The sequence below is a fragment of the Notechis scutatus genome, chromosome 3 (genome assembly GCF_049901735.1).
Source record: "Notechis scutatus isolate UNSWTSFEM ecotype Mainland chromosome 3, rNotScu1.2, whole genome shotgun sequence".
NCBI classification, from domain to species: domain Eukaryota; kingdom Metazoa; phylum Chordata; class Lepidosauria; order Squamata; family Elapidae; genus Notechis; species Notechis scutatus.
Genome location: NC_142011.1, coordinates 79286205 through 79310337, shown reverse-complemented (window position 1 = coordinate 79310337; position 24133 = coordinate 79286205). Strand labels below are relative to the sequence as shown.

The 24133-nt window shown below is 41.1% G+C and overlaps 1 protein-coding gene across 3 annotated transcripts in view; it reads left to right on the top strand.

The window, feature by feature from the left end:
- The window catches only part of TTLL7 (tubulin tyrosine ligase like 7), an 80714-nt gene that overhangs the window by 4253 nt on the left and 52328 nt on the right, over nucleotides 1–24133 (top strand). For all 3 annotated transcript variants that reach the window (XR_015748621.1, XM_087960536.1, XM_026678451.2), the window contains exons 2-5: nucleotides 19329–19485; nucleotides 20240–20371; nucleotides 21787–21908; nucleotides 23804–23871. Coding sequence is in view for 2 of the 3 variants with exons in the window: in XM_087960536.1 (XP_087816662.1) it covers nucleotides 19461–19485; nucleotides 20240–20371; nucleotides 21787–21908; nucleotides 23804–23871 (347 nt within the window). In the remaining variant the exon portion in view is untranslated. The remainder of the gene's footprint in view (nucleotides 1–19328; nucleotides 19486–20239; nucleotides 20372–21786; nucleotides 21909–23803; nucleotides 23872–24133) is intronic.

Sequence of the window (24133 nt, the reverse complement as noted above, 5' to 3'; positions counted from 1 at the left end):
ATCGCTTACAACTAAGATGCTTTGGAAAGAGATAAAGAACATTTTCAAAGCAACTTAGTTGCAAACAGAATAGGATATCATCATAAACAAATGAATTGAGATTAAGATTTACTTGTATTTTAAAAAAACAAATAGTGTTTATTGATGCTCTTTCCAGAGGCATATATTACTATAAATAGAGAAGGAAAGAATAGTCTCTTCCTGAGATATATCATGACAAATGTAATTACAGTAATAAAGTGTACTTAACTAAATGCTGGGATTATGGAAAATGTCTAAATAAGCTTTTTTTAATGGATTGTTAACCATAACATGAATCAGGATTCTAGCCTCTGAAGAATATAATACAGCTTTTGAGCTGATTTGCAGAAATAAAGAAATAAGTTATAATTTGTAGTTTACACCTTAGACTAGCAAATTACATTACATTCATGGTTTCTTTAGTCATTAAATTCAGCAAAATAATACTGATGGTGCTACTCATTGTCAGGTCACAATTCTTGGTACTTCTAGAAAATGTGATCTGTGTCATGCGAAAGGTTTGACTACATCTTCTAGAACAGATGTCAAACTGACGGCCCGCAGGCCAGATGCATCATGTGCAGGCAAAGGGAAAAAATCCCAACTTGGCAAAGGGAAAAAATGTCATAAAATGTTACATGATGGCAACATGACGACACGAGTTTGACACCCGTGTTGTAGAAATTACTCTGATCCTGCCTTAAGCATGAAAAACTGGTGGGTAACTTTTGCCAGTCATCTCAACCTAACTCATCTCGCAATGATAGAACCTCAATTTCTCTAGAACTCAGTCCATGCAGCATTCCAGGAAAAAAATGGCATCTGATTCGTAATTATTGAATTAATAGCCTCCAAGATCTTGTTTAGTTTCACCCTTGTTAGGCCTTGGTTTATTATCTGTTTCCAAGGTCAAAGAAAATTGCTAGTCAGTAGTTACCTACTCTTGTTTTTGTTATTTATTTGATCAGCATGACTAGAGCAAGTGAGCCAACCACAATAATTACATCTTTTGCACAATTCGCAGATGGTAATTAAAAACATGCAAGCCTTTGTTGAAAGAACCAGATTAACATTCTAAGATTTAGTAGATTGGTTCATATTGAATACGAAGGCATGGTAATTACCAGCCATTATTTTAGAAACATATATGAAAAATGCATTATTGAAATCTCTACCCAGTTGATCCTGATACTGTGTGTACTCCCGGACTTTCTTTTAGATCTGCTTATGAGACCATCAACTCAGAGATCAATAGTTTTGCTTATCTAGTAACATCTAGTAACATCATGCTATGCAATGCTGGTTCCATTTTCTGGTCTTGTTTATTTTTAACTGCTTGGGTACGGAGAAAAGAGACTGTAAAAACACAAAGATTGTGTATATATTTTATAAAAATAGGCTGTAATTCCTTTTTTTGCTCACCGCAACTGATAAAATCTCATGTCCAAATAGATTTTGTTGACAGCAGAGAAATTTGCATCAGCAGATCCTGCAAACTTTTATTAATCAACAGCTTAGTTACATGAATATTGCCAAACTCAGTTACATGAATATTAACAACTCAAGTTATGTGAGTATTGCACAGGAAAAAAGAATGAGAGCATAGATTAGTTTACACATTACAGAAAACACTTGTTTATTTGTAGCCTCTAAATGTGACTTAGTTAATAAATATGATTTGTTTGGAATCTGTGAAATTATAGATTGATCTGACTTGGGAAATATGCATTTATTAAAGCATTTATACCTTGCTTTTATGTCTCAAAAGTGCGTGAAAGAATCCCTTCTCTCAGGCATGTACGCTACTAAGCTATAACCCTGTAGATGACTTTGACAGAAATACGCAAGAACCAATTATTTACTTATATATGTATCCTGCCTTTATTATTTTTTATAAATAGTTCAAGGTGGTGAACATACTTAATAGTTTTTTCTTCTCCTTTTCCCCAACAACAGCTCTGTGAGTTAAGTTGGGCTTAGAGAGAATAATTGGCCCAAGGTCACCCAGCAAGCTTTCATGCCTAAGGCAGAACAACAACTCACAATCTCCTGGTTTCTAGGACAGCACCTTCCCCCGCTACACCAAAGTCCCATTACCTGAGCAAAGGGGGCTAACATTCTTTAAGTCCTGGGAAACAAAGAAACCTTTAGAGTGGCTCAGACAGATGTCTCTATGATTCACTGGGTTATATGAAGGGAAATATATTACAGACTTGTAAGGCTCTGCTGTTACACCCAATCTCAATAAAATGTCCTCTGAATTTTTCTGTGGAGTTGATTACCTAGTCTGGTCTACTTTGTGGGAGTGAAAAGCACAGAAGAAAAAAAATAATACCCTGTTTCTCCAACAATACGGCCTCCCCCAATAGGAAGTCTGTTAGGGTTTGGGGATTAACCCCTAGAAGAGTATTGCAGCAGTAGTCAAACCAGGAAGGGTCCCAGAGTATACACACACTGAACACAAACACTGTTTGTAGTTTAAATAGTTTTTAATCCAGTTAGAGTTTAAGCATTGTCATTCAGTCCATTAAGTCATTCACAGTATTTCCATCCAGTAAGACTCACTAGTATAGTCCAAGTTAAGAGTCCTTGCAATATCTTTATCAGCCGATAAAGATATCTTCTCCTCCTCCGGTTTCACTCTCCAGAGAAACAAACGCTGGATATTCAGCAAACAGTAGCAAACAAAAACAGTTCAGTCACAGGCACTCACAGTCAGTAATCACAGTTAGTCACAGTAAGACACAGTAAGTCGCAGCAGCACACAGTTACAGTACCTCACAGTTACAGACAGTTAGCTTTCCAGCTTCTAATGCTTCCTTATATTGTAACTTCTAACCGCACCCTTAATCGGCTAATTGCCTGCTGCATTGTGCTTAAAGTGATAAGCACTTAAACCATGATATCTAAATTTTATATATTTATTCACCCAAACCATATTTGGTATCAATGTTATACCTAACATACTCCCCTTTTGGGTGAAATAAATATATAATACCTTTACAATCTAATCCCATATTTTTCACAACTCTCCTGGTGCTTACTGGCACCTTGGGCTTTAGTAAAATTATCAGCTAAATTGTCCTCCGACATACAGTACTCTAGCTGAATCATCTTACTTCTTACAGATTGTCTCACGTTTAGATATCTTAGATCTGTATGCTTGCTCCTTGTTTTTACTCCAATATTTGTGGCCATTTGAATTGCTGCCTGATTATCTTCATGTATAATTATAGGATAATCTACAGTTATACCTATATCAATTAACATTTGTTTATACATTATTAACTCTGTACATAACAATGATAAACAGGAGAATTCTGCCTCCATAGTAGACAAACTTATATGCTGTTGTCTTATTGACTTCCAGCCTATTAATGTATTACCCAGCATTATGGCTGTTCCTGAAGTCGACTTTCTAGTGTCTCTTTCTGATGCAAAGCTAGCATCTGCATAAGCACTCAAAATTAAATCACCCTTTGGTTCTAAATACAATGAATAATTCATTGTCTTTTTAAGATATCTTAAAACCTTTCCGTGTTTTCTTTATATTCAAACCGAGATACTTCTTTATCTCCCCTAATTGCTTGATCTTTATTCTCTTTCCTAATGATGCTATTATTTTATTTGCTTCATCATTAGTTTCAGTTATCAATGCAATGTCATCTGTGAATAGTAATAATAATGATACTTTCCCATTTGTCTCTCTCTTAAACAGACATGGATCGGCTAAACCAGCTTTAAATCCTATATTGTCTAGTTCCTTTACAATATACTGGTTCCATTCATAGCCTGATTGTTTAAGACCATAGAGTCTTTTCTTTAACAACCAACAATCATTATTATCCTTATTTTCACTTTTAATACCAACAGGTTTTTTCATATAAATAATATGTTTTAATGGGCGTGCAAGTAAGCAGTTTCCACATCTAGATGGTTAACTATATAGTTTTTACTAGCTGCCCACACTAAAGCTGCTCTCAAGGTTGCTGCCTTAAGACTAGGTGCAAACACCTCATCATAGTCATTAGCATTCTGCCTAAAACCTTGGGCTACTAACCTTGCCTTATGGATTAAATTACCATCCTTATCTGTTTTTACCTTAAATATCCATTTGCAGCCAATGGATTTCTTTCCTACAGGTAATTTGGCATTTTCATACACCTTCATATCTCTTAATGAATTCAGTTCCTTATTCATTGCTGCATACCATTTTTCTTTTTCCTTATTAGGATACTTTTTAATTTCTTCTACAGAATTAGGAACTTGATTAATCTGGCACACTGTGTTAGCCTGGTACCTATCAGGCGGTCTAGATACACGTGTAGTTCTTCTGGGAATTACAGGGCTTACAGGAGGACTTTGTTGAACTACTACCTGTTCATCTTCCTCATCCTGTTCAGCTATTGAATCTTTTTCTTCCTCTATGGGCACTATTTCATCCTGTATTTGTCTCTTTACTTTATTTTTAAAGTTACAGGGATAACTAATGGGATTTCTATAGGATTCAATAATTACATCTTTATTGACATCCTGTTCTAATTTCTCCCATCCTTCATGTTCTAGAAATTGGGCACTAGCACTACATAACACTTTAGATGTGCCTTTCTCCCAAAATCTATATGCCCTATGGTTTGCCTGATAACCAACGAAGAAAAATCTTTTAGCTCTATGTTGCCCTTTTTTTCTGAGTTGTGCAGGAATATGCACCCATGCTGGTGCACCAAATGTGTGCAGGTAACTTAGGTCAGGTTTCCTGCCATGCCATCTGGTGAATGGAATTTCACCTGTTGTTGTATTAACAACGTTGTTCAATATGTTATTAGCACACATTGTAGCCTCCCCCCACAAAGAATCAGGTAACCCAGAATCATTTAACATTGTTCTAACCATTTCCTGTAGTGTTTGGCCTCTTCTTTCAATAAAAGCGTTATGTTCTGGCCTGTATGGAGCAGACTTCTTATGCTCTATTCCAGCTACCTTAAGTCTGTTCTGGAATTTGTTATTAATAAATTCCGTACCATTATCTGTCACCAGGGTTATCAGTTGTCGTTTAGACTTTCTTTCAGCAAACCTAAGCCAATTGAAAAAATGTTGATATGTTTCAGTTTTGCTTTTCATTAAATAGCAAAACCCATATCTAGAATAATGGTCCATAATGCTCAGTATATATCTAGCACCCCCATACTGGGTTTCTTTGGACCTATTATGTCTGCAAATACTACTTCTAAAGGTTCTTTTGTTTTGAAACCATTTAGCCTATTTGCAGGCAATACTTTGCTCTTATCTTCACAGCAAACATTACAACGCAAATATTTATCACAAGGTTTTAACCTTATTCCTTCAGATAACTCAACTGTACGTTTTAGCATTTTAAAATTTACATGCCCCAAACGCCTATGCAATAAATGGATACATTCATTATGAGGTTTTATATTATTAAATACAGTTTGTGCCTCCCCTTTCTTACTATTGTCTAAGACATATAACGTTCCATTTAAAGCTGCAGTTACCCTTTTGTTATCTTTTTCAATTATGCAATTATTATCCTTAAAAGTAATTACATAACCTAATTTATCTAATACCCTTACTGAAAGCAAATTAAACTTTAGTTGCGGTACATACAACATTTTTATATCCTGGTTTATGTACGGACAACGTGCAAAACCTTGACCTTTCGCTTTCAGGTTCCAGCCATTAGCAAGAGATATATGTTGAGAACTTGTAGACATTTTTATAAATTTTGTCTTATCTCTTGTGATGCAGTGGGATGCGCCACTGTCAACCACCCATAAATTATTCTTCACATCAGAGTTGCTAAACGTGGCTAGTTCAAATGCTTTCTTTGGCTTTTTTACATTCTGGCTTTTTCTCTTTTTGCAGAATCTTGCCAAATGTCCTCTGCCTCCACAATTAAAACACTTTTTAATTGTGTATGCTGTTGAAGATAAATTCTCTTCTTCCGGGTGCTTTACTTTGCTAATCTGGTTTCTTTCAAGCTTTGAAGATAATTTCTCTTCTTTCTTATCTTCTCTCAGCTCGTCACGCTCACGCCTTCTTCTGGCTTCTTCTAGTAGCCTGCCTGTAATCTCGGTTAATGAGAGGCTTTCTTTTGGCAATACCTCTAACAAAGTCACATAGTCATCATAGCTTTGATCTAATGAAGATAATATTATGTAGACTTGTTGCAGTTCATTAAATATAAGCTCTTTTTCTTGCAATTCTTGAAAAATGCTCTTCATACAGTTTAAATGAACTAACATATCTCCATTCCTCTGAAGATGCGTTGAAAAAGCTTCCGTGTAAGATTTATATGTGCTCCTACACTGTCCCGAACATAAATCTTCCTGAGGTTCTCCCAGCAGTTTGCAGCATTTTCTTCTCCACGAATATGGACAAGCTGCTGATCACAGAGAGTCAGTCCTATGATGCATAAAGCCTGCTCATTCTTCAGTTTAAAGTCTTGTAACTTTTCTTTATCATCATCATTAGCAGGATCCCAGCTACTCACATCTGGTGGGTTTGCTATAATGTCCCACAAACCTTCTCTGCGTGAAGTAAACTACATTTCATTGACCATGAAACATAGTTTGTTCCATCCAGCCTGGATATCATGGACAGTTGTGACAAATTTACTTGTGCCATTACTCTTCAGATATTTTGACTATTTTAAACTAATTAAAACAGTTTGTTTTTACAGTAATGTGCAACTCACACCAACTCTCTCTGCTATATCCTGGTTAGTTAGACTATGCTGCTGGGCCCATAACCAATGTTAGGGTTTGGGGATTAACCCCTAGAAGAGTATTGCAGCAGTAGTCAAACCAGGAAGGGTCCCAGAGTATACACACACTGAACACAAACACTGTTTGTAGTTTAAATAGTTTTTAATCCAGTTAGAGTTTAAGCATTGTCATTCAGTCCATTAAGTCATTCACAGTATTTCCATCCAGTAAGACTCACTAGTATAGTCCAAGTTAAGAGTCCTTGCAATATCTTTATCAGCCGATAAAGATATCTTCCTCCTCCTCCGGTTTCACTCTCCAGAGAAACAAACGCTGGATATTCAGCAAACAGTAGCAAACAAAAACAGTTCAGTCACAGGCACTCACAGTCAGTAATCACAGTTAGTCACAGTAAGACACAGTAAGTCGCAGCAGCACACAGTTACAGTACCTCACAGTTACAGACAGTTAGCTTTCCAGCTTCTAATGCTTCCTTATATTGTAACTTCTAACCGCACCCTTAATCGGCTAATTGCCTGCTGCATTGTGCTTAAAGTGATAAGCACTTAAACCATGATATCTAAGTTTTATATATTTATTCACCCAAACCATATTTGGTATCAATGTTATACCTAACAAAGTCCCAGCATGTTTTATAGGCATGAAATGAAATTAAGCCTCTCCCCCCAAATTAAGGCCTATATTAAAACATTCAAAATGGGGGGGAATGGTGGGGGGGCTTGCCATTAGGAAGTACTTTTGTTGCACACCCAGATATGGTGCTGCCTGCGTTGACCCTGATACGAAGTGCCCCACCAACACCGAGGTCAACATCCAAGCCGTCGCCGCCCACCCGAAAATGCAAGGGGGGGAATTAAGTCACCCCCGAAAAGACGACCTAGCCATTTTTTCGGGGCTCAAAAAAATAAATAAGACCCAGCCTTATTATATGAGAAACACGGTACATGGGCACCAGTTGTGATGGAATTCCCCCATTCCCAGTGTATTGAGTTATTCTTCTCTTTCTTACAGGATAGCTGGCTCTGATGGGCTTGGTAAGAACAGAAGAAGGGCAATTCTTCAGCCTTTGCTGCTGCTTCTCTTCCTTGTAGGGCATTTGGTCCTGTAAGTAAATGAAGATACACCTTGTGAGCCATTTCCCCCTCTTTTTTTACCACTCCTTTCTATTCTCATCGTATTTGAACCTCAGCCAATAATGCTTCATGTTAATTAGTATCCAGCTATCTCTGAACTGGGAAAATATAGTAGTTGCTGACAACTGGTGCTTAATGGGGCTTCAGGGGCAGAGGGCAAAGTGACAAATTGGAGTGAAGCCAGGGAAATGGTGGGGGTAGCAAATATTTTCAGTTTTTATATCCTTCCCTCTTGCAAAGCTTGAAAGATACTTAAGCCATTCATTTTAATAACTTTGTTTTCTAAATAAACATAATAAATGTCCCCACACAAACATTGGAATCTTCCAGTTAACTTTCACACTCACTTTTTATATAGGAAAGTGGTTTCTTGTTTCTTTCGTCTGGCCAACAGGTTAATTCTCCCTCGAGCCGCTCGGAGCATCCAGAGACTGGGATGTGCTTCTGAGTCCTCTTCTTGCAGGCTGAGCTTTAGATGAGGAAACGCTCCGCCCCCTCACGTGGTATTGCGCAGCGTCTCCCCAGTCTTTTGCTCAGCCTCGAAGAGTCAGGCTGTGTTTTCAGAGAGCTCCTTGGCTGATCGTACATTTCTTGCCTATTTCTTGCCTATTCCAACTTCGTCTTCATAAGGTTTGCCTTTCCTTCCTCCTCCTGCGCAAAGGGTCTGGACTTAAGGGAAAAATTTCCCCGTCCCTGGGGCGAAGCTGTGGGCTCGCAGCGCGATAGCGCGACCCCCCCCCACCCTTATCAGATCGCGTCGCTGCCTCCGCGTTGCCTTATGGCACGCATTTCTTTTATTGCTGGATTCCCCCCCACCCTAAACGCCGATCGGGAGGGTCATCGCCCCTAGGGCCCTAGGAGCTGAGCTGACCAGCAAGCCCTCCTTTTCCGTCCCGAAGGCGTCCCGACGGTTCAGCTTGCGGCCGCCATTTTGGCTCCGCATCGTGGTCGGGCGCCATTTTCAAATACTTTAGCTGCGGTGAATTGGAGCTCCAGGCCTTGGGTTAAAGCTTAGCTGCCCATCTCTTCCACCTGGCCCGCTCTTTTATTACTTGTTGGCCTCCCGCAGCCCGTTTCGGGGCGAAGTTGCAGCCCCCCCCCTCCGGTTTTCTTTTTCTTGTCTGGAGGCCTGCTGCCAGAGGCCCTCTCTTCAACTCTAGGCCTCAGGCGTTTATTTGACTGATTGGCCTGTACTGAGATACAGTTCTCCCTGTTACGGTTACTGTTTATATAGATTTCAAAAAAAAAAAAAAAAAAAACACCAAGAGTTCAATTCCTGATAGAGGGTTTTAATCCCATTGAAAAATCTGTGGCTACAATGCATATTATCCTTGATTTGCAGCAGCTTGTTTAGTGACTGTTCAAAGTTACAATGACATTAAAAAAAAAAAAAATGATATTTTTAAAACCAGGGGCTGTATAGCTCCTGAAGCTAATGTATTGCATATTGTCACCTAATGTGAAATACAAATACAAAAAAAAAAAAAAAAAAAAAAATTCTTTTTGTACATCAATATTTCTCATAGATATATAGAGGTATACGGAGAACCTGTATATTCACCTGGTATAAAACATAAAAATAAATAAAGGGAGAAGAAAAATTACAAATTAGAGTATATATATTTCTGTTATCTCTGTACATAACAAATTCCAAAAGGGGGAGCGGGCCAGCTTCATCGTCACCCGGCCTCATCCAGGCCTGATCTGGGCGAGCCAACCGCCCTTGCTAGTATTTATTATCTAACATGGCAGACGACAATCCATCTAAACGTCCTTCCTTGAAGGCTAAGGCAAAGTCCCACTACTTGCGCAGGCAGGACAAGGAACCTAAGGGCTCTAGACAGGACAAGGAACCTTCCAAGGCCTCCCAACGTGACGCCTCAAGGCGCCACAAAGCGTTGGAAAAAGAGTCTGACAGGCGTTCAGGGAGTCCCGCCCGGAGCCGTCAATACTTCCTCCTCCAACCACTTTTACACCCACTGCTGCTGGTCTGCGCCAGGACGAACCCTCTACCTCCGAGGTTCCGCTTCACATCAGGGCTTGGATGGAATCAGCCATCCGCCAGAGCATTGCAGAGGGACTACAACACATGACCAGATCAGGCTTCTCTCCATGAGCCTCCGAGCACGACTCTTTATCCATCAGATCCCTTCCACAACCGGTCCCCCCGGTTGATCAGGTACTCTCTCAGAGGGACAGCCCTCCTCCGGTTGGGGCCCAGGTGGAGGAGGAAGGGGACTTTGGGGATTTCAGGGAAGAGGAAGAGGACTCCCAGATGGGATCCTCCCGCTACAGTGAAACCCTCTTAGAGGCTGACATCATGGAGGGGAGATGTCGGAGGACGAGGGCACTTCCCCCGACCAACCCACTTTTGGGGGGCTGTTCAAGCCGCACATGTTCAAGTCCCTCCTCCTTAAGGCCAAGTATGTCTCTGGCCTTCTTCCCCAGTCCCCTGCAAACCTTCCCCCCGTCCCAGAGGGCCCGGAGGACTCCATTTTCACCCAACCAGTGGTGGAAGCTGAGGTCATCCCTTCCCCTTCCATCTTCGTGGATCTGGTAGCGAAGCAACTCACCTCCACAGGGACCCCTCCTACACCCTCTAGCCAAGACAAGAGATTCTTTAATCTCGATTCGGCACTATCTAGCCTTCTGAACATTCCGGAAGTTGATGACCCCATTGTGGGTCTGGTTTTCTCCTCTACCCCTTGTGAGGCCCTAGAGGCCTTGAAACCTGATGACATGCGGGCGGAGTTGGCGCTGCGCAGGGCCCACCTATATGACGCCTGGGCCATTAAATCAGCTATGGCCGCTTCCTTTTTCACAAGGTCCTCTATCCGCTGGCCACGTCAGCTCAAGGAACACGTCCCCGCTTCCAATCTCAGAGCACACCAGGACATAGCGAAGTTAGTGGCTGCAGCCGAGTTCTCGGCTGACGCCACTTACCAGTCGGTAAAATTCTCTTCCAGGGCCATCACATCGCACGTCACGGCTCGCCGCATGCTGGCTCAAACACTGACAGACGGACGTAAAGAATAAGGTCAAGCTGGCCACTGCTCCCATTAAGGGAGATAAACTGTTTGGCCCAGCTTGGAACCACTGTTGGTCGAGGGCCGCAGTAGGAGAAAGTATCTACCCCCCTTCCCGCCCAGATACCCTAGACCCCTTCCTTCCGATCCCAGGACCGCACGGTCCCGGGCGACAGGACCAGACGCGGTGGCAGCTACAAGAGACCCTTTCGGGGATCGGGAGGAAGGCCCTACCGCAGAAGGTGGAGCCTCTTCCTCCCTCCCCATTGGCGGCCGCCTCAGCCACTTCGCTGCCCAATGGGACATATCCACATCCGATGCAAGGGTTAGGGACACAATCAGGTTTGGTCTCGCCCTGGAGTTCAGGTCCGCCCCCCCCTGATTATTTCATCCCATCACCCCTCCTCAAGGGATCCCTCCAAACGTGCACCAATGGATACAGCCATCCATCATCTTCTTGACATCCAGGCCATTCAACCTGTCCCTCCGAATCAGAGAGAAAAGGGCTTTTACTCCCATCTCTTTGGGGTGCCCAAACACTCTGGGGGTTGGAGAGTCATCCTGGACTTGAAACGGCTCAACCGTCACCTTATCCAGCGTAGGTTCAATATGCACTCCTTGCAATCAATTCTTTTAGGCACCAGGCGGGGAGACTGGTTATCTTCCATAGATCTTTCGGAGGCATTCCTCCATATTCCAATCAGGCCCTCCCATTACAAATTCCCCAGGTTCTGTCATAATAGCCTTCACTATCAATACGTGGCCCTACCCTTTGGACTGGCCTCGGCCCCCCGGACCTTCACCAAGGTCCCGGCGGCCCTGGCGGCTCATCTCAGGAGCGTTGCCGTCCGCCTCCACTGCTACTTGGACGTTATCCTTATTCTATCCCCGTCCAAATCCCAGGCAGTCAGGGATACCAGGGTCACCCTCTCCGTTCTACGGGCACACGGGTTTCTAGTCAATTGGCAAAGAGCCAACTTACCCCTTCCACCCGAATCAACCTCTTGGGTGCCATAATTTTTCTGTTTCTCAAAGAGTTTTCCTCTCTCCGGAGAGGTTCCTTAGCATTCAAGCCCTGGTCAAACAGAGCAGGCGTTCAAGGAGGGTGGCCTTGCTGGACCTCTCTGAATTGTTGGGCAAAATGGTGTCACCCATCTCTATTATTCCCTGGGCCCGTCTACACAGTAGATCCCTCCAGTGGTTCCTGCTCCCGTTCCAACGATCCGGAAGAAGCAACTCGAAGGCCAGAATCAGGGTCCCTCCAAGGGTCCTCACGTTTCTTCTCTGGTGGACCAATCCCGCCATCAACAGAGGCCACCTCTTCGCGGAACCTCAATGACTCTCCGTCACTCACGGACGCAAGCCTGTCCGGTTGGGGCGCTCATCTCGACTCGCTCTCGGCACAGGGCAAATGGTCGCCGACCGAGCAGAGGTGCAGCATCAATTGGCTAGAGCTTCACGCTGTCCATCTGGCCCTGTGCAGTTTTTCCTCAGATCCGCAAACATCACGTTCTCGTTCTCACGGACAACGTCACGGCCAAGGCCCATATCAACAGGCAAGGGGGCACCCAGTCCATACAGCTAATGAGGGAAGCCGAGCGCCTTTGCCGCTGGGCAGAATCCAACCTCCTATCTCTAAAAGCCGAACACATCTCCGGAGTAGACAATTCTCAGGCGGACTGGCTGAGCAGGGCCACGGTGGACCGGGCAGAATGGTGTCTCCATCCATCCCTATTCGAGGAAGCGTCCAGAATATTCGGCCTTCCGGTGGTGGACCCTTTCGCCTCCCCGTCCAACACTCAGCTTCCACGGTTCTTCTCCCGGTATCCGTCTCACCGGTCGGAGAATCACAACGCCATGCGTTGCCCATGGCCCCAGGGCTCCTATATGCCTCCCCTCCGCTCCTGTTAGTTCCCAGAGTAATACAGAAACTCATTCAGGAGAGGGCAGACCTTCTCCTGGTGGCTCCCTATTGGCCCAGGCGACCGTGGTTTGCGGACCTCCGCTTTTTATTGGTAACGCCCCCATGGAGGATCCCCCCGGACTGGGTCTCCCTCTCTCAGGGGCCCCTTCTGCATCCGGAGCCTCAATGGCTCCAGTTAGCCGTCTGGAGGTTGAGCGGATCCGCCTGACTAGTGAGAAGCCCTCAGTCAAGTCATCGACACTATTTTGGCCGCCAGGCGACCTTCCACTACACGAATTTATGATGCCACTTGGAAGGGGTTCTGCAAGTGGTGTAGCGGGTCTCAGATTGATCCCCTCTCTCCCTCTGTGGCTCAGATCCTAGAATTCTTCAGGAAGGCCTTCGCAAGGGGCTCGCACCTAACACCCTGAGACTACAATTTTCTGCCCTCTCAACCGTGGTCTCCTGTGATAACTACGGTTCCCTTTCTCATCACCCCGAATTAGATCTTTCCTTAGGGGCGCCACCAACCTGTGCCCTCCCACTGTTCACAGGTTCCCCACATGGGACCTCAACAAGGTCCTCGTTTCTCTTACTCGTTCCCCGTTCGAGTCTTTGAGGGATTCATCCCTTCAGTTTCTCACCTTTAAGGTAGTTTTTCTAGTAGCTATTACTTCTGCTCGTCGAGTTTCGGAATTAGCAGCTCTGTCAGTCAGGAGCGATCTATGCGTGTTCCATGCAGACCGAGTGGTCCTTCGTCCCGACCCCACCTTCCTACCCAAAGTCAACTCTCCCTTCCATAGGTCACAGGAACTGGTTCTACCAAATTTTTGCCCTAGGCCCTCCAGGGGCAGGGGGGTCCTCTGGCACTCCCTAGATGTTAGAAGGGCCTTGCGTATATATATTAATCGCACTCAATCCATGAGAAAGTCGGAATCCCTCTTCCTATCCTTTCAACCCAGGTCACTGGGGCTTAAGGTTTCTCCTTCCACCATCAGTCGCTGGATCAGGGCCACCATTGCGAGGTGCTACCTTTCCCATTCCCTGCCCGCTCCGGGTGGAATAACCGCCCATTCCACCAGAAGTGCAGCCACCTCGGCGGCCTGGGCCACGCAAGCCCCCATCGCTGACATTTGTCGGGCAGCCACCTGGACCTCTCCGTCCCGTTTATCAGACATTATAAAATAGATACGTACGCCTCAGCGGAGGCCTCTTTTGGCCGACGGGTCTTACAGAGGGTCATCAGTGATCCGGAGGGGCCTTCGGGCCAGACGGAGTCCCACCCGTAGGACAGCCCAGCTTTGGTATGTCCCAGTCTCTGGATGCTCCGGCGGCTCGAGGGAGAATGGGCGTTGGTTCTTACCTGATACGCCCCTTCTCGGCGAGCCGCGAGGAGCATCCAGCCCCACCCTAATCTCTCCGTCTGGTGGGGACTCTTGCTTCAGCCAAGGAGCCAATAGTAGATTAGAAAGAATTAATAACCTCTCTTCTCGTTATCGCAAAAAACTGGGGAGACGCTGCGCAATACCACGTGAGGGGGCGGAGCGTTTCCTCATCTAAAGCTCAGCCTGCAAGAAGAGGACTCAGAAGCACATCCCAGTCTCTGGATGCTCCTCGCGGCTCGCCGAGAAGGGGCGTATCAGGTAAGAACCAACGCCCATTTTCTACAACTAAAGTCTGGAACTTCCCTAGGCATTGATTTTACAATGTATTGCCAAGGCGTTGAACCCATTCTCTGGCATGGGGTTCCTCAGAAAATTCTCAGTCCGTTTGCCTATTCTGCTCCACCAAAGATATTCTGTGGTAGTATCATCCTTAGCAATATCGACATAACCAAGCTGCATTCAGATCACTCCTGAAGATCATGCTAAAGAGTGATGGTACTTCTGTGCACGTGGAGAATCTGGCTTGTTAAATAAAAAAGAAAGCTGTTTTTATCTTTCATCTGAAGAAATGGGTATCTTTCAGTTGCTTCACTGAGGTTCTATTAGGCTGTTTGAAATGACACAAAGGAGATATCAGGCCACTACCAAGCCAATTGTTGCAGTCCCAAGGGGCTCTTATTGTCACCCTTCCCTTTGCTTCTCAGCTCTGGCATCAGCTGCCACTTCATTCCTAAGAAGCCTTCTCTCCACTTTTGATGGCAATTAGAATTTGTCCTTCTGCCCTGGTCATGTGCTTCATTTGGTTCGTGGCAATATTTCTCAACCTGAGTAATTTTAAGATGTATGGTCTTCAATTCCCAGAATACTCCAGCCATCATGGTCTATGGGGTTCATCCCTTTCCAGGGGTGACTGCAAAAGAGTGCATGTGAAAAAGTACAGATGGAAGTCACAATTGGGTGATCAAAGCTCGGCTATTTAGATGGGGGTACATTCTGTGATCAGATGCATCATCTTGACACTTTTTTTTTACACGTACTCTCCATAGATGCCCCTCAGGCAGGGAGAGGGCAATTTTATCCTCGTCTTCTCAGCAACCAGCCAGTAAACAAAGAAGGAACTTGTGCAGCTTTCACACCCTACCATGAGACAGCAGCTGCTTCTCATATATTACATTTATTTCTAATCTAGTCATTGTCCTAGTCATATGAACTGATGCTCCAAGTTTCCCACTCTTTTCAGTCCACTGTCTCCAAAGCTTTTCAGTGAGCCAGCTTGTAACTCACCAGGCTTGCCTAGTGCTAAGCTTCCTCTCATTGGTCATGCCTTCTTCTCCTTCTCCTTCTCCTTCTCCTTCTCCTTCTCCTTCTCCTTCTCCTCCTTCCTCCTTCCTCCTTCCTCCTTCTTTCTTCTTTCTTCTTTCTTCTTTCTTCTTCATAGTTGATAGGAGTAAAAGCCCATAGAATCCCTAGTGCAGGTAGTCTTCATTTAAACGACTACCTCGTTTAGTGTCCATTCACAATTCCCCCAATGACAAAAATGTAACTTTGCAACGAATCCTCACATTTAAGACTGTGATGACCCGGAGTGTAACACAAATGTAACAAAATCCAAAACGTAAATAAATGTCCCTTAATGCCTCCAACTTGGACCCATTGTTCAATAATTCTCAGTTGGAGATAAAACGTACTCAAAAATAGTCTTCAAAAGAAAGCAATACAGTCCGAACTTAATGAGCAGATAGGGGTGAAATAAAAAACCCAAACAAACTACAATGACAAAATTTCCACAACGAACCAGGATAAGTAATTACCAAATTCAAGGAGATAAGGCACAGTCTGTTGGAAGGACGCCAACCAAAGCTTCAGCCCAAAATAAAACTTTGCTTCTAGCAACGCTGCGTTGTAATCGTCTCTCTTATATACTAGTCTCCCCAACTGCAACCAATGAGGAGGATCATGGCCGCTTCCTCTCTCGTAAGTCAAGTTGTTGCCTTCTCCGTTCCTCCCTGTGTGTCCTAAGATGCAGAGGGGATGGGCCTGGTTCTTTCTCTCTGCCCAGCTGGCCTCTGCCCTTCCCCAGCCTCCTTCACAACCTCTGGAGCCACACCTCCACTCCCTGTTGGCTGTTCCTCCTCTCCTTCAGAGTCCGACTCTACCAAGGGCATGACAAAGACCTTTGCAGGTCTGCCAACAAAGGAAAGCTGAAGGAAGTGAATGCTTTGTTTAATGACTGAGCTGCTAGTCCCAGTTGTAGCCATTAAACAAGGACTACTGTTCCATCCTTGCCTGTAACTCATGCTTAAGGAGGAAGTAAGAACAAGTAAATTTAATCATTTGTTTACTTGGATCTGGGACTGCCCCACTCAGCAGCCACCAAGCAATGCAAGAAATGTCCAGTTAAGCACAAAACAGCCCTTGCACCATGAGTCGAAAGAGCAGCTGCTCTCTGTGGGTGGGAGGAGGGGTCTGGTTAGGGGGCTGCTCCTCCCCCCCCCCAGGCTTTGTGTTTTGATTCCCTTCTGTATTTTTAAACACAGAGAGAAGACAAATGGTCCTTCCTTGCAAAGGACTAGAAAGCAGAAAGAGGAAGTCAGGGAAACCTAATTAGAGGCAAAAGATTAGGTTTCTCAAAGGCATACAGGATATAATTACTGTAAGATTATTTTTGTGTGTGTGTGAGGAAAGCAAGCATTTTGGGACATTGCCTCCTGACTCTTTTTTTCCTTCAAAATTTTCAAACATACATAATTGATTGATTGTACCCTATGACTATCATTAAGTGTTGTACATTATGATTCTTGATTCTTAACGAATGTACCTTTTCTTTATGTATACTGAGAGTATTTACACCAAGACAAATTCCTTGTGTGTCCAATCACACTTGGCCAATAAAATTGTTCTATTCTATTCTATTCTATTCTATTCTATTCTATTCTATTCTATTCTATTCTATAAAATAAAATAAAATAAAAGTGAACAGCTCACTACACATGAAGAAAAAAGGAACCCCCCCAATAAATAAAAGATTTAGAAAAAAAACCCACTTTAACTACAAATATTTTCCAAGTGCATCTCATTTTAAACATATTTGAAAGGGTATTGTTCATGAATCTTGTCCAAATTTTCTTCTCAAAGGAAGAGATAATGTGGCATTTGTTGATTGATAGAATCTGTAATTTTCTAAAAATTTGCTATCTCTAGCATCTTTTATAGCTTGAGTATAGTTTCCCCCCCATCTTCTAAGGATTTAACTTTTTAGTATTCCTATTCTGGTTTCTCTTCAGATTGTTTAAATCTTTTGCTCTCTGGACACTTATATACCTCTTCTAAATGAGGATAAACAAGTATGCGGATTCTTCGAAACATGATTTTAATTCTGCTTAAAGTGTGTTTCTGTGCTAGTAAACACACTTTCTGATTTGGGATATGCATGATGGATTAAGATACCCAGGTCAATTTTAGTCATGATGCACCAAGAATAGTGTTCAGACAGCAGCCTGAAAGTCATGTATGTTTTTCCTTCTCTTTTATGCATTTTTTTTAATTAAAGATTTTGTTTACAATAGTAAAAATAAATCCAATGCAAACTAAATGTAAAGCAAAAAGAGTAGCAAGAATGAAGAAAAAGTGAAGAAAAAGAAAAAAGAATATGATAAAGAAAAATATGTCAGGGTAATGATGACCAGATGCTATGATGATGTAATACTGGGAATGAGTCAGCAAGGTTTTTGGGCTATTACTTTAAGGAGCCTGTAATAAGAAGAGGCCCTGTAATAAGAAGAGGCCCCGTATCTCTCTCTCGCCCCGCCCCCTGTTTTTCTGTGCTGTAATTGCTGATTCCTGTTTGAGGTCTGACTTTTAAAGTACGTGTGTGTGTATATATTCTTTGTAGATAAACCCACTATTTAAAATACAAACCTCCATTTACTGTATTTGCTCCTGGGTTATCTCCTGTGCGCACTCTGACAAAATAAAATTATATGAAGGAGTGACTTCTAACCCTCATTACAACAATTACAAATTTAATAACTCTTTACCCACATAAAGTTACAGATGAATGTATCTTCATCCCCATATCTCATCCTTTATCTACAGATAGTCCTCAACTTGTAATTTATTCAGTGACTTCTCACAGCTCTGACAGTGCTAAACGAATGGTGTTCCTTCGAGTTTTTATTTCTTCTATCTCAGACCCCAATTCTTCCATGCCCTATCATTCTAATTTGTCACTACTGTTTAACTGAAAGAGGTAGGGAAGATAGCAGAGATGATTTCCAGTCCATACTGGTCAGTGTGAGTTAATTAATTCAAGGTGTACAAATGAAAGCACTTATTGAGGTTATCATACGCCTTTGAATAAAAGGGTAATATTCTGTTTGAGGTTGACGGTCATTCTAAAATGCTTTGGTGGGAAATTGTTCCACCTTTTTTAAACCACGTAGATTCTTTTGAGAATTGACAAATATGGCTCTTCCGTGTTATTGTTAAAATATGTCTTTAGTCCATATAATTTTAGATAAATACCAACTTGCAGTGACTAACAGAGAACAAAAGGTTGAATGTTGCTTCTAAACAACCATCAGAATAGGACAGAGAATGCAATGCTTGAGTTTCTAAGTGTCATCTGGCGGTGGATTTTCTTTGGGAAAGATTAAGGAACTAATTGTAGGTTTATAACTTGATATGTGCGGTATCATTTCATATGGCTTTTCTGATTCCCCCCCTTACATGGATATATTGTTTCTTTAGCCTTAAAGACAACTATGACATACTTATTATTAAAACATATCATTATTAAAATTAATCATTACATATTATTAAAAATTCAGGATTTTGGTCTAAAACAATATAGTGGTTTTTATCTTTTCTGCCTAATAACGTCACAAGGAAATGTACATGTGTTCAAAAGTTCTCTTCCCCCAATTAGAGTCTTTCTATAAGATTGCGTCAGGGTTTACTGCAAATGAGATAAAGAAACTAAACATTTTATTCTTCATCTGCCCTTTCATCATATTTTAAGATGTCTTTCAAAGAAATTTTATGAAAATCTGAATGCTAAAAACTGATCTGCAAAGAATGCTTTGTAATTGGGACATATTTCTACTTAAATACAGGTGGTTTTCCTTTCTTAAATCTGGGTTTTGCTGCAGTCTTGAACTGAAATGGTATGAAAAGAAGATTGGCTTGGAAAGCCTCTTAAATTCCTTCACTGTGTGTAGCTCTCCAATTACAGCATCCCAGATATAATGCCATCCTTGCCTAATGAAGGAGGTAAGCTACCTTATTACAGAAACCTTATACTTTGGGTTAAACAAGCAACTTTTGGGCAGTTCAGATATTATGTATTCTATTCAGTCCTGGCAATACTATATGCATGATTAGATAATGGACCTCCAGGTATAATCCCATTAGGGGTGGTGCCGCTTCTCTATGTTTTTAAAAAAGACACAGGGAAATTGGTGGGGGCACAGCAATGGATTTTAAGTACTTATCAAGCTACTTCCATATTGGGACCATGCTGTGTTGATATTTCCTACATAACAACTGCTTTGGACACAAAGAAATGTAATCATAGAACTTGACTTGTTTATTAAAACAACTGCATCTGCTTTCAAGTTCATTTAGCTGCAGCGGAAACCCAAGGAACAGGTGATGTTTTAGTGAGTTGCAAGCAAGAGTTGCTTTTGTACTCCCTGCCATTTTAAAATATCATTCTTGAAATAAATCTGAAACATTACACCACATTACGGGTATATGTTTAGGCAAGGATTGTATGTTTACAGTGCAGAAGGATCATGTGGTAGTTTTGCTAGGATTGAGAAGATTGTAAATTAGTTCAGCGATGTGTGTGATGCATTGTCACTTCAAATTGAAATTTTATAATTGGTATTTCAAAAGTTTTTTAACAGCTTGTTTAACTTTGCTATGTTTTTAAGATCATACGGTAAAATGATTTTCTGTGTATTCTCAATTTGCTGAAAAAAGTATATAGTGATGACTTACTGTACCCTTTTTTTTTTAACAGATAACCAAGGAACCACGTCTTTGACTTTGAGTTCAGGCCTAACTTTCCAAAACTCAATAAGGAGAAAAGTCAGAGAGAAGAAAAAACATGCAACCATTACTGCGAATATTGCTGGCACAAAATATGAAATTGGTATCAAGCTACATATTCTATTTAATTTACATTTAATCCTATGGTAAAATAAAGAAAGGTGGATGGAGAGTGTATTTTTTTTGTCTTGGTAAATTGCTCTAGCAGTTAACCCTAAAGGTGCATTTCATCTCCGTAGACATCTAGCATCTAATATTTTTCAATATTCTAATGCATTAAGCTCAGTATGGTCATTCAATTTCACATGAATTTTACACGTGAATTACAAAAGAGAGCACATTTAACTGGAACTTAGCATTTCACCTGGGGAAAATCTTGTTTTTAATTGGAGGATTATGATGTGCTGTTATAATCTCTCCAGTCAATACCATATTTTTGCTATAATTATCACTTTTATACAAAATGTGACAAGATTCCTTGGTTTTCTTTTTCTTTTTGTTTCAATTTAAGCCTTAATGTTAACCATTCAGCGTTCTTGAATATTATCTACTATTCTTTCAGCTTTCTGCTTTTGCTTATCTATAGTTGTGATCACTTAGATTTTGTCTGATTTTTTTAGTTGGCATAAATGAAGAAAAATACAAACATTGCCTCTTAACACACAACTAACCCTAACCCTAATCCTAACACACAACAATTAACACACAATAATTAACCAAGAAGAGAATGAATCATATCTTGTATCTTCCATTATGTAAATTTAGTTAGAAAAGCAACAACTAAGAAAGCTTTATAAAGTCAACTCTTGTCAGAGTCAACATATTCCTACTGTTTCAAGTAAAAATCAATTGGAGGTTTTAATTATTTTGAAAGCTAAAAAGTCTTAATATTTCTTTTATAATCCAGTATTTGCTCCTAACCTAACACACAATCATTATATTTCTACAGTAGGGAGTATTATTATGTATTATCCTTCATTTATGACCAAAATTGTAACCAAAATTTTATGTTGCTAAGCAAGACAGTTCTTAAGTGAATCATGCCTAATTTTACAACTTTTTTTTGCCACAATTAAGCAAATCACTGAGTTACTTGTTAATACGGTTGTTGAGCAAATCCCCATTGACTTTGCTTGTTGGAAGCCAGCTGTGAAGGTCACAAATGGCAATTACATGACCCAGGTATGCTGCAGCCCTCATAAATACATGCCAGTTTCCAAAACCCTGATTTTTGATCAATGTGACTGTGAGGATGCTGTCACAATCAGAAGGTGCAAGGAACGGTCATACGTCATTTTTTTCAGTGTTGTACCTTTGAACAGTCGCTAAACAAATGTTTGTAAGTTGAGAACTACCAAAATTCATATTGTGAACTGAATAATGTCAGTAATTTTAATAATAATGTTGTGGGCTAATATCTGCTATACATCCAAATTTGGAAAATGAAGGTTAGTTCTCTGGATATTGAGAAATCTAATTGTTTCTGTTGATTTTCATGTATCGCTTTCTGTCTTGTAGTCCGGGTAGCAATAGACGAAATGGGATTTGCGAAGACTCGGGATGATGACGAGACTGCAAACCTTATCTGGAATGACTGTGCTGTGCAGCAAGAAAAAATTGCAGATCTCCAGAACTACCAGGTAAAAATCAGAAATCGCTGAGACATTGATTAAAGTAGTAAACTGTTATATGTTCAGGATTTCTCTTAGTAGTCCAGGTCAATTAATCCTAGCTCAAAATTGAAAACAAACTATTTTCAATAAATACATTTGGCAGAAGTATGATCAAAGTATGGTTCAGAGTTCCAGGCAAAGATTCTAGTATTTATAGCTTAGACAATTGTCAACTCTTTGAAATAGTCTAAGTTGGGAAACAGACAACACAAGAAATATTAATACTTTATTGATATAGGTTTTCTATGTCCCCACTTCTTATACTAAAGAATGTCAAGGTATTGTTATATTGAGTTTCTTATCCCTTTCTGTTTTCCCAGGCAAGTTTATGTTTTTATAACCACTGTGTATCTTTTTTCAAGATTACTTCTCTATAGCAGCAGAGCCCTGTCACATTTTAGCAGAAATCAAATTGCATGGACAGTCACAATTGGAACTGAGTTCTATACATGAGTCAATTTAGAACAGGGTATCATAGATGTTAGCTAGATTTCTGGTATTTTTATGGACATGGTTATGTTTTCTTGGCAATGATACAAAAATGGTTTGTCCTTGTCTTCTTCTAGGATAGTGTCTGAGTGTTTATTTCACTGTCTAGTCCACAACCCTAATGTTATCCTTATCAAGTGATCAGACTGTACTTAGTTGGTTTGAGATAACCAATTTTAGCTAGGTACTGCCATCTAGCAGGACAAAGCTAAAGACACAATCAATAGAGTTCGATTACTGGAGACTTACACAGATTTATGCTAAAATCTCTTGGCTATATTAATTAGATGTGCTAGACTATCTTAGAGTAATAGTTCCTGCTGAGCAGATCATTACTGTCAAGGAGACCTTCCAAGCTGTCTCATACATTTCTCTTTGTTATTTGGTTCTCAATGCATCAGTCTTTCAAATTTGTATTCAGAACCATACATTTTGAGTTGGGCAGCCTTATAAATTCCATAAGTAAATAAAGTATTCTACTATGTTGTATGAGGCCTCCGGTAAGCCAATGGTTCTTACATTATCTAGTTTTTGTTCTTCCTCTTGTTTGGATGGGGGAGTCGTACCAATGAAATATCCTAACAAAAGCACTTGCTATGTTAGCATTTTGCAATATGCCTACTTCATTTGCATTCTCCTCCACTCCAAATTTGATTTTTTTTTCTTTTTGAAATAGTAAGAAACAAAGAGCCCTTGTGTTCCTAATCAATAGTTTATTCAGGATTTCAGTGATCTGGGACCAAATTCTTAAACTGAGAGAAAAAGAGAAAGATTAATCATCTCTATGTAAGATTGCTAAGAAGCCCATACAGGTATTCCTCCACTTAAGGGTCACAATTTGGATTGGCAAGTCTGCCATTAAGCACCACAATTACTAAGTTGAAAATTGTATGACCATGTCATTTCCAATATGGTCATTAAGCAAGATATTGCACGGCAATGTCGTAGCAATTTTACTTTCCCATTCTCCTAACTGCCTGTTGGAAGCTGGTTGTGAAGCACAAGAATGTCACATGTCTGCAGGACACTGATGGCTGCAAATGCATGCTGCTTGCAGAGCACCCAAAGCATGATCAAAAGACTGGTATGCTGCAACGGTCATAAATGTGAGGACTGGTTGCAAACCTGTTTTTTTTAAAAAAACATTGTAACTTTGAATGGTTGCTAAATTGAGAAAGTTGATTAGTGAGCATTACCTGTATGTATTTCTGGTCAATACACTATTTACTAAACGTCAGAAGTTTCAGAATATATTTAATAACATTATCTTGACTTACAGTTATTGACTGATCTTCAGCTTTAATATATATCAGCTTTGTATCAGAAATTCCTGTCTAATGTGTGTCTTCTGCTTTTGTTTTTGTTTTAACCAGAGAATCAACCATTTTCCTGGAATGGGGGAAATCTGTAGGAAGGACTTCTTGGCACGAAACATGACCAAGTAATTTTTCTTTTTTTTAATAATGGAAAACAGTTGGTTACAATGCAGGTTAAGACATTTAAATATAGCTACTAAGTTTTTTTTTTTTACTGGATATCTAAGTAGTCATTAGTAGTTCCTGAATGTCATCCAGTTCCTAAAGTCCAAAATAAACTGGTCCTCTACCAGTCTTTGGTGGTTCTTCCAAAGAGTTATGAAGGATGGATCTATCAATAGCTACAGGGCAGCCACATGTCCAGCAGCTGCCATAAGTGGCATTTGA